The sequence below is a fragment of the Stenella coeruleoalba genome (assembly GCF_951394435.1).
Source record: "Stenella coeruleoalba genome assembly, chromosome: 6".
Taxonomy (NCBI): domain Eukaryota; kingdom Metazoa; phylum Chordata; class Mammalia; order Artiodactyla; family Delphinidae; genus Stenella; species Stenella coeruleoalba.
Window position 1 is genome coordinate 39912893 of NC_137151.1, and position 21584 is coordinate 39934476.

The 21584-nt window shown below is 35.1% G+C and overlaps 1 protein-coding gene across 9 annotated transcripts in view; it reads right to left on the reverse strand.

Moving 5' to 3' along the window:
* LRP1B (LDL receptor related protein 1B) overlaps window positions 1-21584 on the reverse strand; it is a 1831517-nt gene that overhangs the window by 874998 nt on the left and 934935 nt on the right. For all 9 annotated transcript variants that reach the window (XR_013828854.1, XM_079925113.1, XM_079925117.1 and 6 more), the window contains one exon: window positions 17633-17795. Coding sequence is in view for 8 of the 9 variants with exons in the window: in XM_079925113.1 (XP_079781239.1) it covers window positions 17633-17795 (163 nt within the window). In the remaining variant the exon portion in view is untranslated. The remainder of the gene's footprint in view (window positions 1-17632; window positions 17796-21584) is intronic.

The window sequence follows — 21584 nt, forward strand, 5'->3', positions numbered from 1 at the left end:
CCATGAGTATATACCTGTTACACTGTAATAGGAGAACAGATCAGGACTCCTTTTGTCCAGAAGAAGATGACTTTGAGAAAGGCGACTACTGATATAAAACCTAGCAGAACAGGAACATTTCTTTGAGATTGAATTGCATTGATAAGGGAAATCTGATTGTGGATAAGATTATATTTTTTGAAGAGCATGTTAGGAAATCTTTAATTGCTTTCTTCATAGTCAATCGCTATCTCTCAATGCGGCAGGCTATACCTATGTAATCTGGAATGAAAAACTCTTATTTTCCTAATTCGTTCCCTATAACTGAGGGGAAATAATCTCATGGGAAACATTAAGGTAAATTATAAGAGAGTGATTCATCAAAAGAATTGAGGATATTGATTCTGTTGGAAAGATAACATATTGATATTAGCTTTGTCTGTTAAATTACACAGAAAAATGATCAAATGTCGTGAAATGCCTTTACTGAATCAATGTACTTTTTATGGCAATGTACATTTGTGGGGTGTTTTGCTTTTTTTTTTTTCATAATGTTAGTAACCATGACCTGACCTGAAATATCATTTGTCAAGGCAATATTTAATTATATATGACAGGCCAACTATTAAGGAACAAGGACTTCCTTTCTTATGTGGAAACAATAGGGCAACTTCCTACTAGGAATTGATCTGGTACCTACTCTCTGGCTTAAGAAGTCCTGGTCCATCAGGTGATAAAGAATATCACTTCTTGGCTGGCTGGAAATATTGGAACATTTGGGGACTTCAAAAAAACAGAATATACACAGAGTTTTAGGAACAGTGGCAAAATCTATAGAGTAAAATTGGGTTGCTGTTGTTGATCTCTAGCTTTGGAATTTAGGAAACAATAAAGGCAACAGAAATATTTCTTATCATATAAAGATGATAACATAATACCAGCGACTTCACAAAGCTTCCAGAGAGAAGTTAACTCTGCCTGTGTCTCTACCTTTATTAAACCTAAAACAAGTTCTCTATGTACTAATAGTCATCACCTCTTGTTGCAGTACTGTAAGTAATAAAGGATAAATGGGATAAAACATCAAGTTAATGACGCTGAGTCAAATATCTCAAAGCAAATTTATCTGGACTAATCTATGCCACAGGAAAAAAAGCTAAGCCCAAAGAGGAACTAAAAAGTGAAACGTATTTTCTTTCTGACATGGAAGTATCATGGATCAAAAAGGATTTTTATTTATAAATGCTTTGCATTCCAAGAGCTAAGCAATGAACTACTTGGCCATCTTAAAAATTTTATATCTTGAGGAAAAACTGTGATGCTTGTTGTTTTCACTATCAAACACAAGAACTTATAACTTCTTAAAACCAACCGAGAGTTACCCAATCAGAACTGTCAAAAGTTATATGACAAGCTCTTTTCATTCTGGGATCCTATAATTCTAAAAGAAGGGCCCTTTAAAAAAAAAGTAGGCTTTCACCCAGGGATCATAAATTATCTATGAATTTTGTCCTTGACAAATCCAAGTAAATCTCTTGTGCTTGTGTATTCAAGGCAGCTTTCACAAGGTGAGCATTTCCAAAAGAACAAGGTATTGGATGGGGAACCTAATTCCTGTATCAAGTGAAAGACTATAGGGTGTATAGCCTTCCTGACCTATAGATAGCACAGGGTTTAGAATTAGAAAAAGACAGAAGAATAATGACATTTACCTCGTCGTAGTAGTTCTGAAAGCTAAACTTTAGTTAGCAACTTTTCTAAGCTTCTATTTCCTTAATGGTAAAATGAAGAAAATCCTACCTATCTCATAACTTTATGATGAGGATTAAATAAAATATTTAAAGGCCTTATACAAAAGTTGTTTTAAAAATAACAATAACATGAGAATGATATTAACTGACCTCATTCTATTACCTCTTTGATTAATGTTTGTCCAGGAATTTTCAAGTATTCCTAGTCATCAGATGATATTTAATGCATATATAACATCCAAAAACCTTTTGATCCACCTTGAATACATTTCTGGGATTAGGCGGCAGGTTTTGCAAATTTAAACTTCAAATCAGAGTACCAAGGTATGAATCAGTTGTACCCCACAGACTGTTAAATGAGGGACAAAATGTATCACTTCATCACACTGCTCTTGTATCCCTTATTTTACTCCAAATTCACATTTTTTTGTAAGTTGTGTCTTATACTTTCTGTAATGCTTCTTGGCGTGAATATAATAAAGCAGCGATTCCTTATGTAGTTTAAGATAGTATCCTCTCCCCTGGGAGGGGGAAAAATGGCCTCATAGTAATTACTTCTCTACTATCATACATAGTATATACGGATTAATTGTGTTGAAATAACATTAGCATGCCAAATGAAACTAATCGATTTTTATTATGAAGTTGAAATTGATGACGTGGGCGCTGTCAATGCCAGTTCCCAAGGACAAAGAAGGTTTAGCTATAAAGTTTTGGAGAGCTTATGAGTTACTGCAACTGAATTTTATATATATAAACATACAATTTTTTGTATGTTTCATTTTGCTTATTCACTGGAATAGAACACTGAACTTTGAGAATGTTTCTCTTGAGATGTACAGAAGGAAAAATTATTTTTCACTCACTAGAAAAGAAAGCCATGGCCAGTGGAAATAAATTTTGATAAATACAAGTTGTCAATCTTCTCTATAAGAGGTACTGCTTTCTGATTTTTGAACATGTCTACTAATGAAATTATCTCAAAGAATCTTTCTTTGATTCTTTCCAGAACAATGATCACACATTTGTTACATGAAGAGAAAAATGCTTTAAGAAACATAAAAACATTCCAGTAACTTTTTGCAAGTTAGAAATGCTGCAAAACAATTGTGTAGGGATTTTTTATTTAAACAATTAACGACATTTGGATTCTTTTTACAGAAAAGTATTTATAAAAATTAAAGTATGCAAAAAGTTTTCAAATAAATGTGTTTTCTCAGCCTGTCTCAAAAGAACTTGGCCCCTTATGATATCTAATTTTAGACAGAAATTTAGAAAATTAATTTAGTCTTTTTCTAACGAGCTGAAGAAATTGGCAATCTGCATGTAGAAAATGGTTAGAGTGATTTAAATCACTTTTTCTTTCAGTAAGGAAATAATTTACTATTCAAGGTACTGGTTAGATGCTGGTTTCAGTGTTTATAGGAATACACCAACAAATAGGCTGATAAATGTTATAGTGTGTAATACAGTACAAAATGATAGTGTTTTTTTTTAAATGCAGTAGAAACAACTATTATTGATTATCCTAAGGCATTGGTTACAAAGCATTAACAATCTGGCATATTATAACAGAAATCTATTTTTTATAAATATCCTAATTATCTTCCAAACTCCTTTAACTGCCAAGTCCTGATTTCTACTTTTGAGATGTGAAAGAATCTCAAAATTCTTTCACATCTCAAAAGTAGAAATCAGGACTTGGCAGTTAAATCTTCTGACTAGATGCCATCTCATTACAGGCCTCTGAATGTTGAGAAGAAGTTGCCATGTTGACAGCTGTTCTAGACTTTTAGGGAAAATAATAATGATTAGACTGACATTAGCAGTTCTCCTACCTTGTTTGCAAACACTAACTTCAGTTTTAGTCCTTTAGCTCCCAAAGTCATTTGCAGAGAGTTAACTTTCCTTGTTGGCTACAAATATAAAAAGTTCTTTCTTCTCTCAGCTTCAGCATAAAATAACCCATGAATTGGAAATACAACCTTTAATAATGACTACTCTTCAAGTTTCACAGTGTTAATAGTCTAAAACATTGCTTTTACAATGACTAGGAATTTTCCTGTTGTACTAGAACTGCCTCTAAGGCCCAAAACAGAAAACAGTGAAGCTTTAAATACGTTGTGTGATTTGAATATTTAACCAGATTGGATTAATAACACAGAGACCAGAGAAAGTATGGTAGCCGTCATTAAGAGACAGGGAAAGGAGACATCAAAACAGAGCATGATTGAAAGCAGTGATTAGAAAAAAAATGAAATTGTTTTCTATTAATATCCCACTGAGTTGCCTTCCTTTAACTCTTTGCTCATCCATTATCTCATCTGATCTTCAAATCTACCCCATTAAATAGGCAAGACAGGGATGAATCATAGTTTGGTAGAGGTGAAAAGTGAAAATAATCAATTTCTTATAACATTCCTGCTTCCTCGCCTACATTTTACATATAAAGAAACTGAGGAGCAGAGATCAGTTAGTAACTGACAAAGCCAAAAACAGAAACTAACCAAAACTTTGTCAGTGTTACACCTTAAGGTTTCACAAATTTGACTGAGAGAAGTGGTTGTAGATTGTCTGATTCTTTACTTCTAGCCCTTGATTGGGCCTCTCTTCTATCTTTGCATAGCTGAATCCTTCTTATTATATAGAGATAACAGTAAGTGTCATGTGTGACCTTGGAGAAGCCTTCCTGGACCATGGAGTCACCTCTTCCCCATGATCATGATCTTATCCCCTCACTCTGTTTGATATTCTTCCTAGCACATCACCCTCTGAAATTATTTTGTTTACTTATATGATTATTGGTTGATTTTTTTTCTTAATACTCCATGAAGACAGGGAACCTAATTGGACTTGTAGAATGATAAATTCTTATTATTTTATTTGTCATACTATTTGATATATTGTTTGTCAAACAAATAATTTCTAAGCAAGTGCCCTGAGGTCTGGTGCCATCTCATTCTCTAGTCATTGATCAGAACTGCATTTTCCCACTTGATACACAGAGTCAAATAAACCACCACAGCAGAAAATTCTACTCTCAACCTTTTGAGCTATATCTCTTCCAGTCTTCCATCATTGTCTCCTGTTTCCCCTCAACAAAGGTGATATCAAAATGTATCTATCAATGCCAGGTTCCCTCATATAATTTTTGAAGGGGGCAATGCAAAACTCAGAGAAGTTAAATGACTTGGTTTGGGGTTATATATTTAGGAATTACAGGAACCTAAACTAAAACAAGGTCTTTTGCCCTCTCTTTCTAATACAGAACACTTGCTATGAAAGATAAACATTCCCAGTCAGTGTCTGGGTAGGAAATAAACCTCTAGAGAAGAGACTGAGGGTTTATATTACTCTCTACTGTTGCACAGATCTCTACTATTCTGGGACTCCAAAGTTAAAAAAAAAAAAAAAATTGGATCCTCCTAAAAGGACATCACTGATCTGTCCGGTCTTATCTTCAAGGAGGAGAAATTTAAAAAGCAAATTCAACCCTACCTTAGAGGTAATAATGTTTTAGACTTGTCCCTAGATATTTAGATGACAGATTTTAACTCCATTTTGTAGATAAGTAAATCGAGACTCAAAGTATTTAGGTAACTAATTTACCTGAATTCACAGGTATAATAAGTCAAAACCAGGATTCCAACCCAGTTAGTGCTGGAGTATGAAAAATACACATTCATAGATGTGAAAGGAAACTGAAATATCATCCACACAATAAGAGCAAACTTAGATTTCATATAAATCAGCATATTCTATCCTCAAGAAAAAAGAATATATTCTATAGCATCTCTCACCATTACTCTCCAAAATATCTTTAAGTGTCAGGAGGTTCTACTTCACATCTCAGTTAAATCTCTCTGTCTACATTTAAAATCTACTAATTCTTGTTTGAATGAGTAACAGCTGGTCACTGCATAACCATAAACTTCAAAGACCCTTCATATGCTTGAAGATCATTATTAAGTCACCCTTCAGCCTTCTATGATACGACAGGCCCTATAAAATTACCATCAGGCACAAAAATCATTAGAAGCACCACAAGGCACCATCATTAAATTCACCATCTGGCATAACTGGAAATGTCAGCAAATAGAGAATGCATAATGATGGGCATACTACTGTTTATGCGTTTTAACTGGTCAGCAATGTTAATTATAATTACATCGTCATTGTAGGATTTTATAGCTTGTATGGACAAATGAACATACACTCGATTAACTAACTACAGACTAAATGGAAAATGGTTCTCAGGCTAATGTTTCCAAAAACCATTAGTACTTCTTTTTTTGTTGACTAACATCTCCACAATCATTGAGTGCTGAGCAAACAGACGAATTGGCTCTGCCTTCAAAGAGAACCCAAGCTCTTTTCTAACTTACACTACAGAAGTAATTTCTTAATTTAACCGTTTAAAAGTTAAGGAAGTAACTTTTCCTTTTGCTTTTGTAGTTTCACTGTGGATATTATTTTAAAGTAGGCAATGTTAGATTTACATAAACTAATGATATGTTAATAATGCCCTTCAAACACTGTTAGTTTATTATGAAAAGTTTTTGCTCTTAAAATTATAAGCAAGGGCTTCCCTGGTGGCGCAGTGGTTGAGATTCCGCCTGCCGATGCAGGGGACACGGGTTCGTGCTCCAGTCCAGGAAGATCCCACATGCCGCGGAGCAGCTGGGCCCGTGAGCCATGGCCGCTGAGCCTGCGCGTCCGGAGCCTGTGCTCCGCAAAGGGAGAGGCCGCAGCAGTGAGAGGCCCGAGTACCGCAAAATAAAGAAATAAAGAAATAAAGAATCTAGACTGCATAACATTGGCTTAATGGTAAGGCAGCAACAGCAGGGTAATTGTTCAGGACTGAAAATACTCAAGGTTAAAATACTTGACTAAAAATGTCCTTTGTAAAATCTTGGAGAATATCTTGGAAGGAAAAACGAGTGCTTATTGAGCATTGTGGGTTTAAAGGAAGAAGTTTAAAAGTATAATAGTAGTTGTATTAGTCACTGCATGCTTTTTTTGGTAAGATAGTACCAAAAAAAAAAAAAAAAAAGAGTCTAAGTTAGAATTGCCTGTCTGATAGCAAAAAATGAAAGGGAAGCCAAAACTGGGGTCTCCCAGGTCTCAAAAAGCCAACTGCTTCTAGAACCTGAATAGTAAGAAAAAATATTGCAAATGGCTTTGAGCAACAAAAGCCAATTAAGACTTCTCAAATTCCTTCTGAAGGAATTCATCCTTCAGACAAAAAGTATTTGTTTCCCACCGAATCATTGTTTTCAGGCCTCAAAGTGACCACCAATATGCTGAAAGAGAAAACCAAGAAAGTGAGGTGGAAAGAAATAATCTGATAATTATTTCTAAACTATAATCAAGTGTGGTTATTGGTATATAGAAGTAATGGGAAGCAAAGAAATAAAAAAATCTACTAATTTTCAAGGGAATTTGTAACTTCAAAAGCCAAGAGCCTGGTTTACAAAATCCTTTGTCTCTTCAAACCTTAAAGCAACTTGAAAGGAACAAAAAACAATCTGTGAAATACCCCCAAGGGAGAGGATATTCCCCTATGCCAACTTTAGATGTAGTATTCAGCACAGATGACTAGAAAGAACCTCCCAGTGGAAGCATAGATAAAGAACAATGGACAAGGGGAAGTGTTTCTGGGAAAAGAAGTTTTCCCTGAAACATTCCCTGAAACAGAAGGTCTTCGCTTTCCTTGCCTGGCAGACTCCATTACTGCTCTGTCCCAATGACTACTGTCTGCTTCCTTCTAAATGGACTTTTTTTGCTATTTTATCACTGGTCCATCAATTTATATAACTTGTCTTTTGGTTCATACTTTGCTGTACAACAAGGAGCAACAAAAGGACTCGATAGAGAGGACTGCACATCACCTACAGATCCTCTACTTTGACTTAATTGTAGTGGATTCTATGTATGGGAAGAAGAATGCATATGGTTATTTGGTAACAGATGGGAAGACTTTGGCTGAGATGGCAAAGTATTCATTGGAAGTGTATGCTCCCACTTTCATCCTATGGTGTTGTCATGGGCAAGCAACTGCATGTCCTTTGCCCATTTTTGAATTGGGTTGGTTTTTCTGTTATTGAGTTGTATGAGTTATTTATATATTTTTGGATATTAACCACATATATATTGTTTGCAAATATTTTTTCTCATTCTGTAGGTTGTCTTTTCACTTTGTTGATTGTTTCTTTTACTATTTAGAAACTTTTAAGTTTGATGTACTTCCACTTGTTTAGTTTTTATTTTGCTGCTTGTGCTTTAGGTGTCATATTAAAAAACTGATTGCCAAGACCCCTGTCAAGAAGTTTTATTCCTATGTTTTCTTTTAGGAATTTCAGGGTTTCAGGTCTTACATTTACGTCTTTAATGCATTTTGAGTTAATTTTTGTGAGTTATATAAGATATGGGTCCAGCCTCATTAGTTTACATATGAATATCCAATTATCCTAGCACTATTTATCAAAGAGATTATCTCTTCTCCATTAAGTACTCTTGGCTCCCTTGTCAAAAATATCAGTTGACCGTATATGCTTGGGTTTATTTCTGGGCTCTCAATTCTGTTCCATTGGTCTATGTGTCTATTTTTATTCCATTACCATGATCTTTTGATGACTGTAGCTTGTAATCAGGAAGTGTGATGTCCCCTGCCTAAGCACAATTTTTACAAGTGCTAACAAAGACAATTATCTAACTAAAACCGAAAGAATACCAGACTATCAAGATTTGCCTTTTCCCTTTGCATGATTAAAAAAAAAAAAATGTTGAGTAAAAATCACTTGACATTGGGAAGCATTCACTTTGACCCTAAAAGCCAGGTTAATTTCTCCCAAATCAAACCACTGACAGTCTGGCTCAAGGGAAAATATCAAATTTGGTTCAATATCGTGCAAGGCTCAGCAATTAAGCAGAACAAAATTTAACTCAGCATAAAAGCTGAATGTTGTTTTTACTTTTTGTTCCTGTTTTTTTTTTTAATGTGATTATAATGTATATGGTAAAATCCTGAATTTATGTTATGTGTTCAAGTACTTATTCTATTGTTTTTAAATTTTGTCCTTTCCTTTGTGGTGTTTACAAACCAAGATTCTCTCAAAAAAATATTTTTTAGTAACATTTATGCCCGATCCATTATTTATCTCAGAAATGACAAATAAATTACTGCTTAATATTTTGTGTATTATCTGTAAGTTTGAGGGGTAAGCTATAGTAGCCGTATCTCCTGATTGTAATAGTTGATATTTGATGCATAACTCTGCTATACTCCAAGCTCCATAAGAGAATAGATTATATCATTATCTTTGATGCCCTGATCAAACCTGAGTGCTACAGGAAAGTTGTCCATTTATTTTCAAAAGCAGTAACACTGGCTTATTACTACCTCTTGTTTTCATAGAACTTTGCATGTAGCAAACAATTAGAAATAAATTTTAACTAATTGAAAATATAAAATTATTCTTTTCTAGTAACAGCACAACTTCTTCCAGTAGGTAAACTACTCTTGGGCAGAGAGTAAGAAAGCTTTCATGCCACCTTAGAATCATTTTATAAGTGAAACAATAATTTACTTAATATTACCCCAGTGGCTTAGAAATGTTCACATAGCTTGCAAAAGTGTTAGAAAATCTGATAGAATAAAAGCTCCCATCAGCTTCTTAAACTATATCTTTAAAGACATAGTGGAGTGCTATCCACAGTGTCCCCACCCTAGCCTCTTCTCAGTATTGTAGAAAAAGTTACAGAAAGCAAAGAAACAAAAATCAACTGTAACTTGCCTTGAAAAATGATAAGAAAAATATTCCTCAGAAAGAGTTTTAACAATCTGGGCTAAAAGGAAATGGAGGAACTCTCAGAGAAGGTGAAATGAAGGGTTGGAAAATAATATTTGTACATATTCCAAACAGGTTTAGCTAAGTGAAAAGAGGTCCCTCAGTGCCTGAGAAGAACAAAGACAAAGGGCTGCACATGAGAAAGGACTATCATAATACAGTGTCTGTAGAAGATGATGTTGGTTCATAATCCATTTTTCATTCTTCTACGTTATCATATATTCACTCCCATGTCGCACTTTCATGTGCAGATGGTAAAAATTGTCTATTGCTGTCTCATTTAGGTTGGCATGTACCCAGCTGTGACCAAGAAGACACGAGGGAATATCTGCTTTGGGAACTCTTCTATACCCAAGGAAGAAATAATGCTATTTTTTTAACTGAATCCATGTTTCTACATGGGATCCCTGAAACTTCAGTAGCCGTCTTATGACCATAGAGGTATTAATTTGAAAAGCACACACTAAAGATAACATCACAGAATGAAGAGGTAGGAGGAACCCAGGTGGTTAATGCTATTGTTGAGCCAATAAATTAACCAAACCAGGGACTGTCCTAAATCTAGATTTTTAGGTGAAATAATAAATTCCTTCATAATTTAGTCTGTGTACAGCTATTCTGTTACTTTATCTATTTGAGTGGTCAGCACTAATCAGTGAGAATTCAGAGAAGATATGTTTTTAATAGGGAGTGGCTAGAAGGCTGGGAAGACATTAAGTATAATTACTAGAAATAAATTCTTAAACTCAGTAATTTAGAGATAAGTTTAACAAACACTGAAAACTTATAGATTAAAAAAAAAAGAGACAGAGAGAGAACAGCGATGTAGAATGTTCTGCATTATTTTGACATTGTGAACGATATGACTCAAGAACACACAGTGGGAGTTAAATCAATGTGGGTTAAGGTTCCAGTAAAGGCTGTACTGAACATAGTAAGTCACTCCTAGCTGTTCTTCCATATTCCCAGGCTAATTATAATATAATAGAATAATCATTTGTAACTGAAGGAGACAGTAATTAAAGGCAATGCCATACATAAACCTCCACTTGAGGAAATGTCTGTGGAGGAATTTGGAAAGAGGTTGAACCTAGAGAAAATTAATTAACGAGAAGAAAAAAATTAACTCATATAAAAGACAGTTCATATGGATTTATACTTTTGGATGTGCCTCTGAACCACTAACTTTAGTCAAAATAGTGCAGACCATGAAACACATAACTGTATATTTATGTTGCCTTGCCTTTTCACATCGGTAACTTCTGAGGAACTTTGGATTGAAAAGTGGCAGGTTAACTCTCCTATGGCACTTAGTAATTTGGCCTAAAATAGGTAGATGCCAATTTCTTAGATAATTCTCTATTCTAAATCCAAGATTGTTAGAATCACACAGAGAAGGGAGTAGTAGTGTAAAATGGGAAATGCGCACATAGATATTTAGACAGCTTATAGATAAATAAAAAGATAGAAATATAGCTAGTGCTATAATGATATCCACTTGAATTTTGATACAGGTAAGAAAACACATAGGCAAAATTTTTGAAATAATTAATACAAATTTATAAGACTAAGGTTGTTTTCATTGTACTGCATTAATCACCCACTGAGTATAAGGAGAAGTGGACAAGTAACTTCCTTGGCATTCTCTTACGTATAAATGAATTTGGAGGTCTGCCCACCTCAGTACTACTACTATCTTCAGGACCAAGATGGTCTCAAAAATAAATTAACAGGCCAAAATATACTTTTAGCAGTTCATTTTGTTCCTAAATCTTTAAGAAAGAAAAAAAAAGTTTAAATTCAAGATGCACAAAAGGGAAATTATAGCAGGGCAATACAGAAATTCAGAAGAATGATTACTGGAGCTATTAAAATGTTTCCATGTTTTTCTGAGTTTTCTTCTAATGAAGAGGAATATACAAGAAGATATTGAGAGAAACTAAGTTTACATTATCTTCAAGAAACATCTCTCTCCTTGAGCAATAGGGAGTTCCGTCTGATTGTGGGAATGAGACATGGCTATATTGCAGTGGTGAAGGATACAGGAAATATCTATCTATCGAACCTATCTATCTAGACATAGATAATCTTTCTATGTGCAAGTATGCGGGTATGTGTAGAGGGTAGTTCTTCCTTAAAAAGTCAGGACCCACAATTTGCAACATATCACAATATGAATATTAATTTCAAAAGATTAGGGGCAGTCACGAATGTAGATAAGCATCCAACCCTCCAAGACTGATACTTCCAAGAGGAGAAAACAATACATAGGGGGATATCTTTAGATACTTCCTAATGTTCAAACTCATAGAAACTTCAGATTCATCTGAATCCTCATATCAGTAGATAGTGGTTAGTTGTAGGGGTGCAATCTGTAGCTTTAATCTGCCTACAGTGTACAATAGTACTGCCTTACCCATGGGGGATACATTCCAGGACCTCCAGTGAATGCCTGAAATCATGGATAGTACCAAACCATATATATATATAGCTGTCCCTCAGTATTTATGGGAGATAGGTTCCGGAAGCCCCCGTGGATACCAAAATCCACTCTCTTACATAAGATTGAGTACTACAGTAAATATAGTCAGCCCTCCATATCCATGGTTTCAACCAACCATGGGGTGAAATTTCAAGTTGAATCCATAGATGTGGGTCCATGGTTAGTTGAATCCTTGGATATAAAACCAATAGACACAAAACCTGCAGATATGGAGGGCTGACTGTATGTGTTTCCTATACATACATACATATGGTAAAGTTTAATTTATAAATTAGCCACAGTAAGAGATTAACAACAATAACAATAAAATAGAACAATTAGAACAATGTATTATATAATACTGTAATGAAAGTTTTGTGACTGTGGTCTCTCTCTCTCAAAATATCTTATTGTATAAATATAATGTCTTTTCCATCTTAACTAACTGCTTATGCACTGCAGCCATAACTTTTGCAGTTTCAGGCATAACAGCAAAACTAGCATGAATTTCTTTTTCTGTCTTCACAATTTCATGGATAGAAGATTTGTTCTTGCCATACATCTTAGCACCTTGGCATTTTTCTTTTTCTTTTCGTATTAAGTTGAGAACTTTCACCTTTTCATTTAAAGAAAGCACTTTATGGCTTCTCTTTTGCTTATCCAAATTCAGCATCACTGCTTTGGTGCTTTGGGGCCATTATTAAGTAAAATAAGGGTTACCTGAACACAAGCACTGAGATACTGTGACAGTGGATGTGATAACGTAGACTACTAAGTGACTAATGATCAGGGTACACCGGACAAAGGGATGATTACATCTCAGCAGGGACAGAGCTGGATGGCACTACACTACTCAGAACATTGAGTCATTTAACACTCACAAATTAGTTATTTATGGAATTTTTTCATAGTTCTGGACCATGGTTGACCACAAGTAACTAAAACCACAGAAAGCAAAACTGTGGATAAAGGGGAACTGCTGTAGCCTGACGGATTTAATAGCCAAAACTCTGCAACAATTCTACTGTCCTACTGCAAGTGCCTAGTGAGTGCAGGCTGTAACTTGGAAGCTGGGCTGGCTCTATGGGCCACCTCATGGATGTGAAAAATTTGGTATCTATCCCAAGGCTCCCCTTGTTACAAAACTTCTTTCATGGTCATAGGCAGACCTACTTCATTTTCTAGCTTCCAACATTCACACAGCATCTCAGATTAGAATTTCATTAATCAGTGCTACTCCCTGATAGCTGTTAACTTTGATTCTATTTTTAATTTCTCAGCCATGACTAGTTTCACCAACAGTGGGGATCCAGGTGGGTGTTAAGAAAGGGTTTATTACCTATTAAATACTGTCAATCACTCCTGTGTGAATTCAACTTCTGAGACTTAAGTTTCAGTCCTCCTCTGCCTCCTGGCAGATGGACTGCTTTTATAGAAAACAAAGACAACACATTTTTCCCCTGAATACTGACATGCGGTCATGGATTCACAAATCCTACAGATCACTCTGCCAATCATTCTCAACAAGTCAAAAGTCCATCCTACATAGAAAAAGGGTATTCATAGTACTTGGAACATAGTCAATTTCTGCTGTTTCACATGATATGGGGGATTTCCCTTCTCCCTCAATTTGGCCATCTCACATAACTTTACTGAATATGAGTTCTATACATGGTACCTCAAGTCCCCCAAAATATTTTCCTCAAATTTTCAAATCCAACTTCATCCCTAAAAATATCTCTTCAATTTTACTCTGTTTTTCTAATATTTTTCATCGTTAGGATTAACTGATCCTCTCTTTTGCAATAGTGTTGTAACGATTTGATAATTATGGTGAAATGTATTCTTGTATGAAGTTTAGTGTGATGATTTTAATTTAACAGGAAACTTAGAGCCACACCCTAGAACCAAAATTGTATACTAGTTCCACTCCTGTCCTCAGTTACAACCCTCATCAGACTCAAAGACTATATGGTTTATTACTGAAAAAATTTCGTATTTAAAACTACAGTTCAACCGACAAAGGTAACTGCGACGGGATTTTATTCTTTACCTTTATCTTTTGAAAGACCTTGAAGGTAATCCAAACATATCTTTCACAACATAAGTTATGAAAATGGTTTCCTCTGCTACTTTCTTCCCTATACCTACAGTTACTCTGTACGTTTTATCCTCCAGCATCACATATACATTTCATCTTTACTCCCAGGCCATATCACTTTATTTTCTCATTTCCCCTCCTTTTACTCAGTACTTGATTATATAATAGATTTAGTCTATATGAAGTAAGCCATTTAAGAAGCATTTGTAGTAGAAAGAGAATTGGGCTGGAAATGAAAAGATCATCTTTAATGAGGTAGAATATTGGCCTCATCACTCAATTCACAACAGTATTGTAAGTGTTGGAAAGATTAGTAGTTATTTTTGAGGCAACATGAAAAAGAGAACTTCACATATTCTACAACTCAAAAAGTATTACAGTGCTTTATATGTTTGGCATTATTTAATCCTCACAACAGCCCTTTAGTGGATTATCACTATTCATATTTTTAAGGTAAGAAAATAAAGATACAAAGAGGCATCCAACATCACACAGCTAGTAACTAGGCAGGATTTGATCCTAGGGAGAGTGACTTCAGATTAAATTCGTAATCATTAAATAAGCAGAGCTCTAATAACAACTACCAGAAAAGCTATTTTTGATATTGGTTGGACTATAATCTCTATGCTACCTTCAAACTCTAATGACTGTATAGAAATAATTTTAGAAATTTCTTCAAGAAACCACTGGAAGAAAATATTGCTAAAATTTGAAATGAAGATAGTCTCAACAAGTATCTCCAGAAAAATAGCCTGAATTAATGAGTCAATAGCAACATCACAAAAACAAAGAAAATGAATAAAAAATGTTTATAAACAATCTCTTCCTGGAAAATTTGGATTGGAGCCTGGCCCAAGTCATATTGATAGTCTAGAGAAAATTACTAACCTATATGCAACCTGTGGAGAAGTAAAAAATAAATTTAAAAAATTTAGAATGATAATAATGATAATATTGTAAATAGGGAATAGGAGGTTGAGAAAAAAAGTACAGCCAAGTAAAAAATATTTTTTTTCAATGCAGCCTGTGGGGAGGTAAGGCAAATCTCCAGCCATTTCCATACCTATTGAGGTCAAGCTCTAAGAGTCGGGTCAGACTTTTACTTTTTCTGAACTGAAGTTATAACAGACAGAGCCAAAGAAATATACCTCAGACGATTAGGAAAAGGTGGGAGAAATTTCACTGGTGGTGCATGTCCCCTTCAGTAGGTCATGCAGAGTTGTTCTAACCTCAACTATTCAAATTACCCTTGAACTCCCAAAAGTAGAAGTTAAAGGGAAAAAAAAAAGAAAAGAAAAAACCTGCTGCTCCTTCCCTAGATAGCATCACATTAACCCTAGCCAAATTTCTGATACAGTATTAAGAGAAAAATAAATATTTTTAAAAAGTGTCCTATTACAAATGGGATTATATTTATAAAAGAGCAGAGCTTTTCCTCCTCTGATTCCTAGAATTCAGGATTGAAAAACGGTGATAGAGAGACAGAGCAAACTCAAACAAAAAATTCCAAAGAACCTATTGTGATAAATGATACATGACAAAATTACACTTAAACAGTAAAGGAATCCAGGGCCCAAAGGAATCCAGCAGAGAATAAGCACAAACAGTGTGAGGGTTTTCTACTCCTAATTCCTTTGACAAAAATGACAAAATATGGTTCTTTCATGTAATGACAGGGAGAAATAGGAAGCTTGAGAACATAAAACATGTTGCTTTCCAGAAAGGGAGATGGTGTCACATATATTATATTTCAGGTTGGCAGTTTTATTTGAAAAGGGTCTCTGGATCTTTGTTTTTAAAAATGGGGAAATATTGGGACTTTCCTGGTGGTCCAGTGGCTAAGTTCCCAATGCTGGGGGCCTGTGTTCGATCCCTGGTGAGGTAACTAGATCCCACATGCCGCAGCTAAGACTCCGCACTGCCAAATAAATACATAATTTTTTTTTGTTTAAAGAATGGGGAAGGATAAGAGTGGTATAAAAACAGGAGAAACACAATAGCTTCACCTCAACATTTCTGACAGACAAGACTATCTAAAGGCTAATTTTAAATTCAGTTAGCACATCCAGGGAAAAACACGCAAGCAAATATATTTCTAAACAGAATGCCAAAAGAATGTTGTTAGCACATTTGTAATTTTCCAGTTCTTCCTTACTACACTTAACCAACACCCAAACAAATCAGTTTAAATACAACTTCTCTTACTCATGTCTTTTGAAGCATCACTGCAGTCAGATTGAGTCAAGTAACCATCTGCTGCAAATACAAATAGAGCTACATTCAAGAATTACATTACACAGCCTTCCTAGCAAAGCTCTTACGTGCAAGCTGTTCTTGTCAAAATCAGAACCATTGTGATGATGCATCTTAATATTCAATCAGACTTTAAGAGTGACAAAAGTCCACATATGGATGACAGCTGTTTCTTCAGTAAATATTTTCCCATTTGTTGAATGGGGACTTATGGCAGTTTAGGATATGTTCCATCAGACATTTCAGCCTGAACTGCTTGGGGACGATTATAACAATAACAAGGATAATATTTTAGTTTTCAAATCTTTGCTACAACTTACATCTGAAAAAAGCACCAGCTCTTCCAACTAAAGTTTTACACTATGCCATTAATTTGAAAGTATCCTTTCCCAATAGTTACTGGTAAAAAAAAACTGGCTTTATAGAACTTTATAAAATACCATAGTGTTTGTAAAACTAAAGCATAATTCCTATATTAATTTTCTAATTATATGAACAGAGTTATTGGAAATTTAAACATGTGTACCTATATTTTGAAAAATTATGAAATATTAAAAAAAGATGAATGAGCCTATTAGCTAAAAGAAGTTCAGATAAAATAAGGTCTCTTTTTAACCAACAGAGTGGCTTGCAAAATTGGAAAGTCAAAGAAAAAGTGAAGATGGATTCTGATGATTAATTCTGTAGCTCTATAGTAATATAGTGTTTACACATCAGCAGTTAGAGGAAAAAAAATGGTTTCAACTAACAAAGACGACCTTAATGTTATACTAGTACCCTTGAACATGTATTATGCCCCTTTCATAAATCCTAAATGTTGTGTTGGAGCTAACTTTGTTAATAGTCCATCTTTCAGGTAGTATTTTTGAAGCCTGCTAACCACAAGGTCCACTGCTAAATAACTTAAGTCTCCTCTCTTTAACTTAAAACTATGCTGAGGGTCTTCTCTGGCAACCGCAAAGCAATTCTTGGAAGAGTAGTGGGTTATCTGTGTCTGAGGTTAGCCCTGCAATACTGATGTGTTAAGGAATTGGTATGCCCCACCTTCTGATGGTAGATTACAACTTCTTTTTTCCTTACTGCAATGCAACTGCTCAAATAAACATTAAAAACATTTTATGAGCCTGTCGTCTTACATTCCACAACTCTTGTCAGACTCTGATTTTTTTAAAAGGAAATTATTTCAGATCAAACACTATAAAGAAGAATTTCTTACCCTGCTATTGGATCTACTGCTATTGCCTTAGGATTATGAAGTTCCAGGTCAATCAGGGTGACACACACAGATCCGTTGTAATCACACACAAAGATCCGGTCACTGACATGGTCCACAAAATAGAGATTTCTGGTGAGCCAGTCAATCGCCATTTGTTGCACATCTGAAAAACACACACACAAAATCACTGAATCACAGGTGCGAATCTAGTTTCATAAGCCAAAGAGTACATAAGTCTGCCCAAACCACCACAGAGGATATTTCAAAAGTACAGGTAGTTTTATGATTAAAAACAAAAACAAAAAACCTGCAAGGATAATTTCTTGCTATGCCAAAGTAAGTAAGTAGTTATTCTGTAAAATAATGACTACCTCTTGATACCCTTCTTCTTGCTATCTAAGGACTGAGGATGACCTAGATAAAAGGACAAGGAGTTTCTAAATCCTAAAGAATACGTATTTACAATAAAATATTTCTCCTAGTTTTTGCATTTGTCCAAATAGTTCATTTAACCCCATGGGCATAAGTGGTTCAGTGACACAGCTAAATGCTTTAGTAGTAAGAGGAGTGAATACTTTTTGTGAACTAAGGTAAACCCTTATTTTCAGATCCTCTCCTATTTAAAAAACAAAACAAAACAGGAGAGGTAGAAAAGGAGAGCTGTAAATACTTTTATTTACAAAAAGTATCCAATATTTGGAAATAAAGCAAAAGGAGGAACATGTTCTTTTAATGGCATATGCAGGCAATGTAAAACAGGATTGCTCAAAGATTGATTAATTCTCTAGAAGAGCACTGTGAATACTACTTTCTTCAATATTGGAAATATTCTATTGTCTATGCTGTACAAGAAAATAACGACTAACTGTGTCTAGTGAGCATTTAAAATGTGGCTAGTGTGACTGAAAAACCAAACCTTTATTGAATTTCACTTTAATTAATTTAAATTTAAAAAAAATGAGGAAGCTAGTGACTGAGATGGATGGTGCAACTCTAGAAGAATGTATCTGTTTTTGTTTTTTTTTTAAACATCTTTATTGGAGTATAATTGCTTTACAATGTTGTGTTAGTTTCTGCTGTATACCGAAGTGAATCAGCTGTATGTATACATATATCCCCATATCCCCTCCCTCTTGCGTCTCCTTCCCACCATCCCTATCCCACCTCTCTAGGTGGTCACAAAGCACCAAGTTGATCTCCCCATGTGATGTAGCTGCTTCCCACTAGCTATCTATTTTACATTTGGTAGTGTATATACTTCAATTGCTACTCTCTCACTTCATCCTAGCTTACCCTTCCCCCTCCCTGTGTCCTCAAGTCCATTCTCTACATCTACGTCTTTATTCCTATCCTGCGCCAACGTTCATCAGACCCTTTTTTTTTTTTATATTCTATATATATGTGTTAGCATACGGTATTTGTTTTTCTTTCTCTGACTTACTTCACTCTGTATGACAGACTCTAGGTCCATCCACTTCACTACAAGTAAGTCAACATATGCCACATCTTCTTTATCCATTCATCTGTTGATGGACACTTAGGTTGCTTCCATGTCCTGGCTTCTATAAACCGTGTTGCAATGAACATTGTGGTACAAGACTTTTTGAATTATGGTTTTCTCAGGGTATATGCCCAGTAGTGGGATTAATGGGTCATATGGTAGTTCTATTTTTAGTTTTTTAAGGAACCTCCATACTGTTCTCAATAGTAGCTGTATCAATTTACATTTCCACCAACAGTGCAAGAGGGGTCCCTTTTCTCCACACTCTCTCCAGCATTTATTGTTTATAGATTTTTTGATGATGGCCATTCTGACTGGTGTGAGGTGATACCTCACTGTAGTTTTGATTTGCATTTCTCTAATGATTAGTGATATTGAGCATCCTTTCATGTGTTTGTTGGCAATCTGTATATCTTCTTTGGAGAAATGTCTATTTAGGTCTTCTGCCCGTTTCTGGATTGGGTTTCTTGTTTTTGTGATACTGAGTTGCATGAGCTGCTTGTATATTTTGGAGATTAAACCTTTGTCAGCTGCTTCATTTGTAAATATTTTCTCCCATTCAGAGGGTTGTCTTTTCATCTTCTTACAGTTTCCTTTGCTGTGCAAAAGCTTTGAAGTTTCACTAGGTCCCATTTGTTTATTTTTGTTTTTATTTTCATTTCTCTAGGAGGTGGGTCAAAAAGTATCTTGCTGTTATTTATGTCACAGAGTGTTCTGCCTATGTTTTCCTCTAAGAGGTTTATAGTGTCTGGCCTTACATTTAGGTCTTTAATCCATTTTGAGTTTATTTTTGTGTATGGTGTTAGGAAGTGTCCTAATTTCATTCTTTCACATGTAGCTGTCCAGTTTTCCCAGCACCACTTATTGAAGAGGCTGTCCTTTCTCCATTGTATATTCTTGCCTCCTTTATCAAAGATAAAGTGACCATATGTGCGTGAGTTTATCTCTGGGCTTTCTATCCTGTTCCATTGATCTATGTTTCTCTTTTTGTCCAGTACCATACTGTCTTGATTACTGTAGCTTTGTAGTACAGTCTGAAGTCAGGGAGCCTGATTCCTCCAGCTCCATTTTTCTTTCTCAAGATTGCTATTCTGGGTCTTTTGTGTGTCCATACAAATTGTGAATTTTTTTGTTCTAGTTCTGTGCAAAATGCCAGTGGTAGTTTGATAGGGAATGCATTGAATCTGTAGATTGCTATGGGTAGTACAGTCATTTTCACAATCTTGATTCCTCCAATCTAAGAACATGGTATATAGCTCTCCACAGATGTTTGTATCATCTTTAATTTCTTTCATCGGTGTCTTATAGTTTTCTGTATACAGGTCTTTTGTCTCCTTAGGTAGGTTTATTCCTAGGTATTTTATTCTTTTTGTTCCAGTGGTAACTGGGAGTGTTTCCTTAATTTCTCTTTGATATTGTTCATCTTTAGTGTATAGGAATGCAAGAGATTTCTGTGCATTAATTTTGCATCCTGCTACTTTACCAAATTCATTGATTAGCTCTAGTAGTTTTCTGGTAGCATCTTTCAGATTCTCCATGTATAGTATCATGTCATCTGCAAACAGTGACAGTTTTACTTCTGTTCCAATTTGTTCCTTTTATTTCTTTTTCTCCTCTGATTGCTGTGGCTAAAACTTCCAAAACTATGCTGAATAAGAGTGGTGAGAGTGGTGGGTGTGGGCAACCTTGTCTTGTTCCTGATCTTAGTGGAAATGGTTTAGTTTTTCACCATTGAGAATGATGTTGGCTGTGGGTTTGTCATTTATGGCCTTTATTATTTTGAGGTAAGTTCCCTCTATGCCTACTCTCTGGAGAGTTTTTATCATAAATGGGTGTCAAATTTTGTCAAAAGCTTTTTCTGCATCTATTGAGATGATCATATGGTTTTTCTCCTTCAATTTGTTAATATGGTGTATTACATTGACTGATTTGCCTACACTGAAGAATCCTTGCATTCCTGAGATAAACCCCACTTGGTCATGGTGTATGATCCTTTTAATGTGCTGTTGGATTCTCTTTGCTAGTATTTTGTTGAGGATTTTTGCATCTATGTTCATCAGTGATATTGGCCTGTAGTTTTCTTTTTTTGTGACATCTTTGTCTGGTTTTGGTATCAGGGTGATGGTGGCCTCGTAGAATGAGTTTGGGAGTGTTCCTCCCTCTGCTATATTTTGGAAGAGTTTGAGAAGGATAGGTGTTAGCTCTTTGTACCTGTTTTTGACTTGAGTATTTTCTATTTGATCAGAACTACACTGTGAAATTTCATGCTAACCTATTGATATTTATCTAGTAGAAAGGATAACCCCCCAAATTCTAGTCTCTTATCCTGTGAGGCACTGATCAGTTTTATACCTAACTACAGATCTCATTTAAACATTCCTTTTCTTTAAGATGCCTAGAAGCATTCATTTCCACTAATGCTGTTAGATCATCAGTATTGGGCTGGTTCTC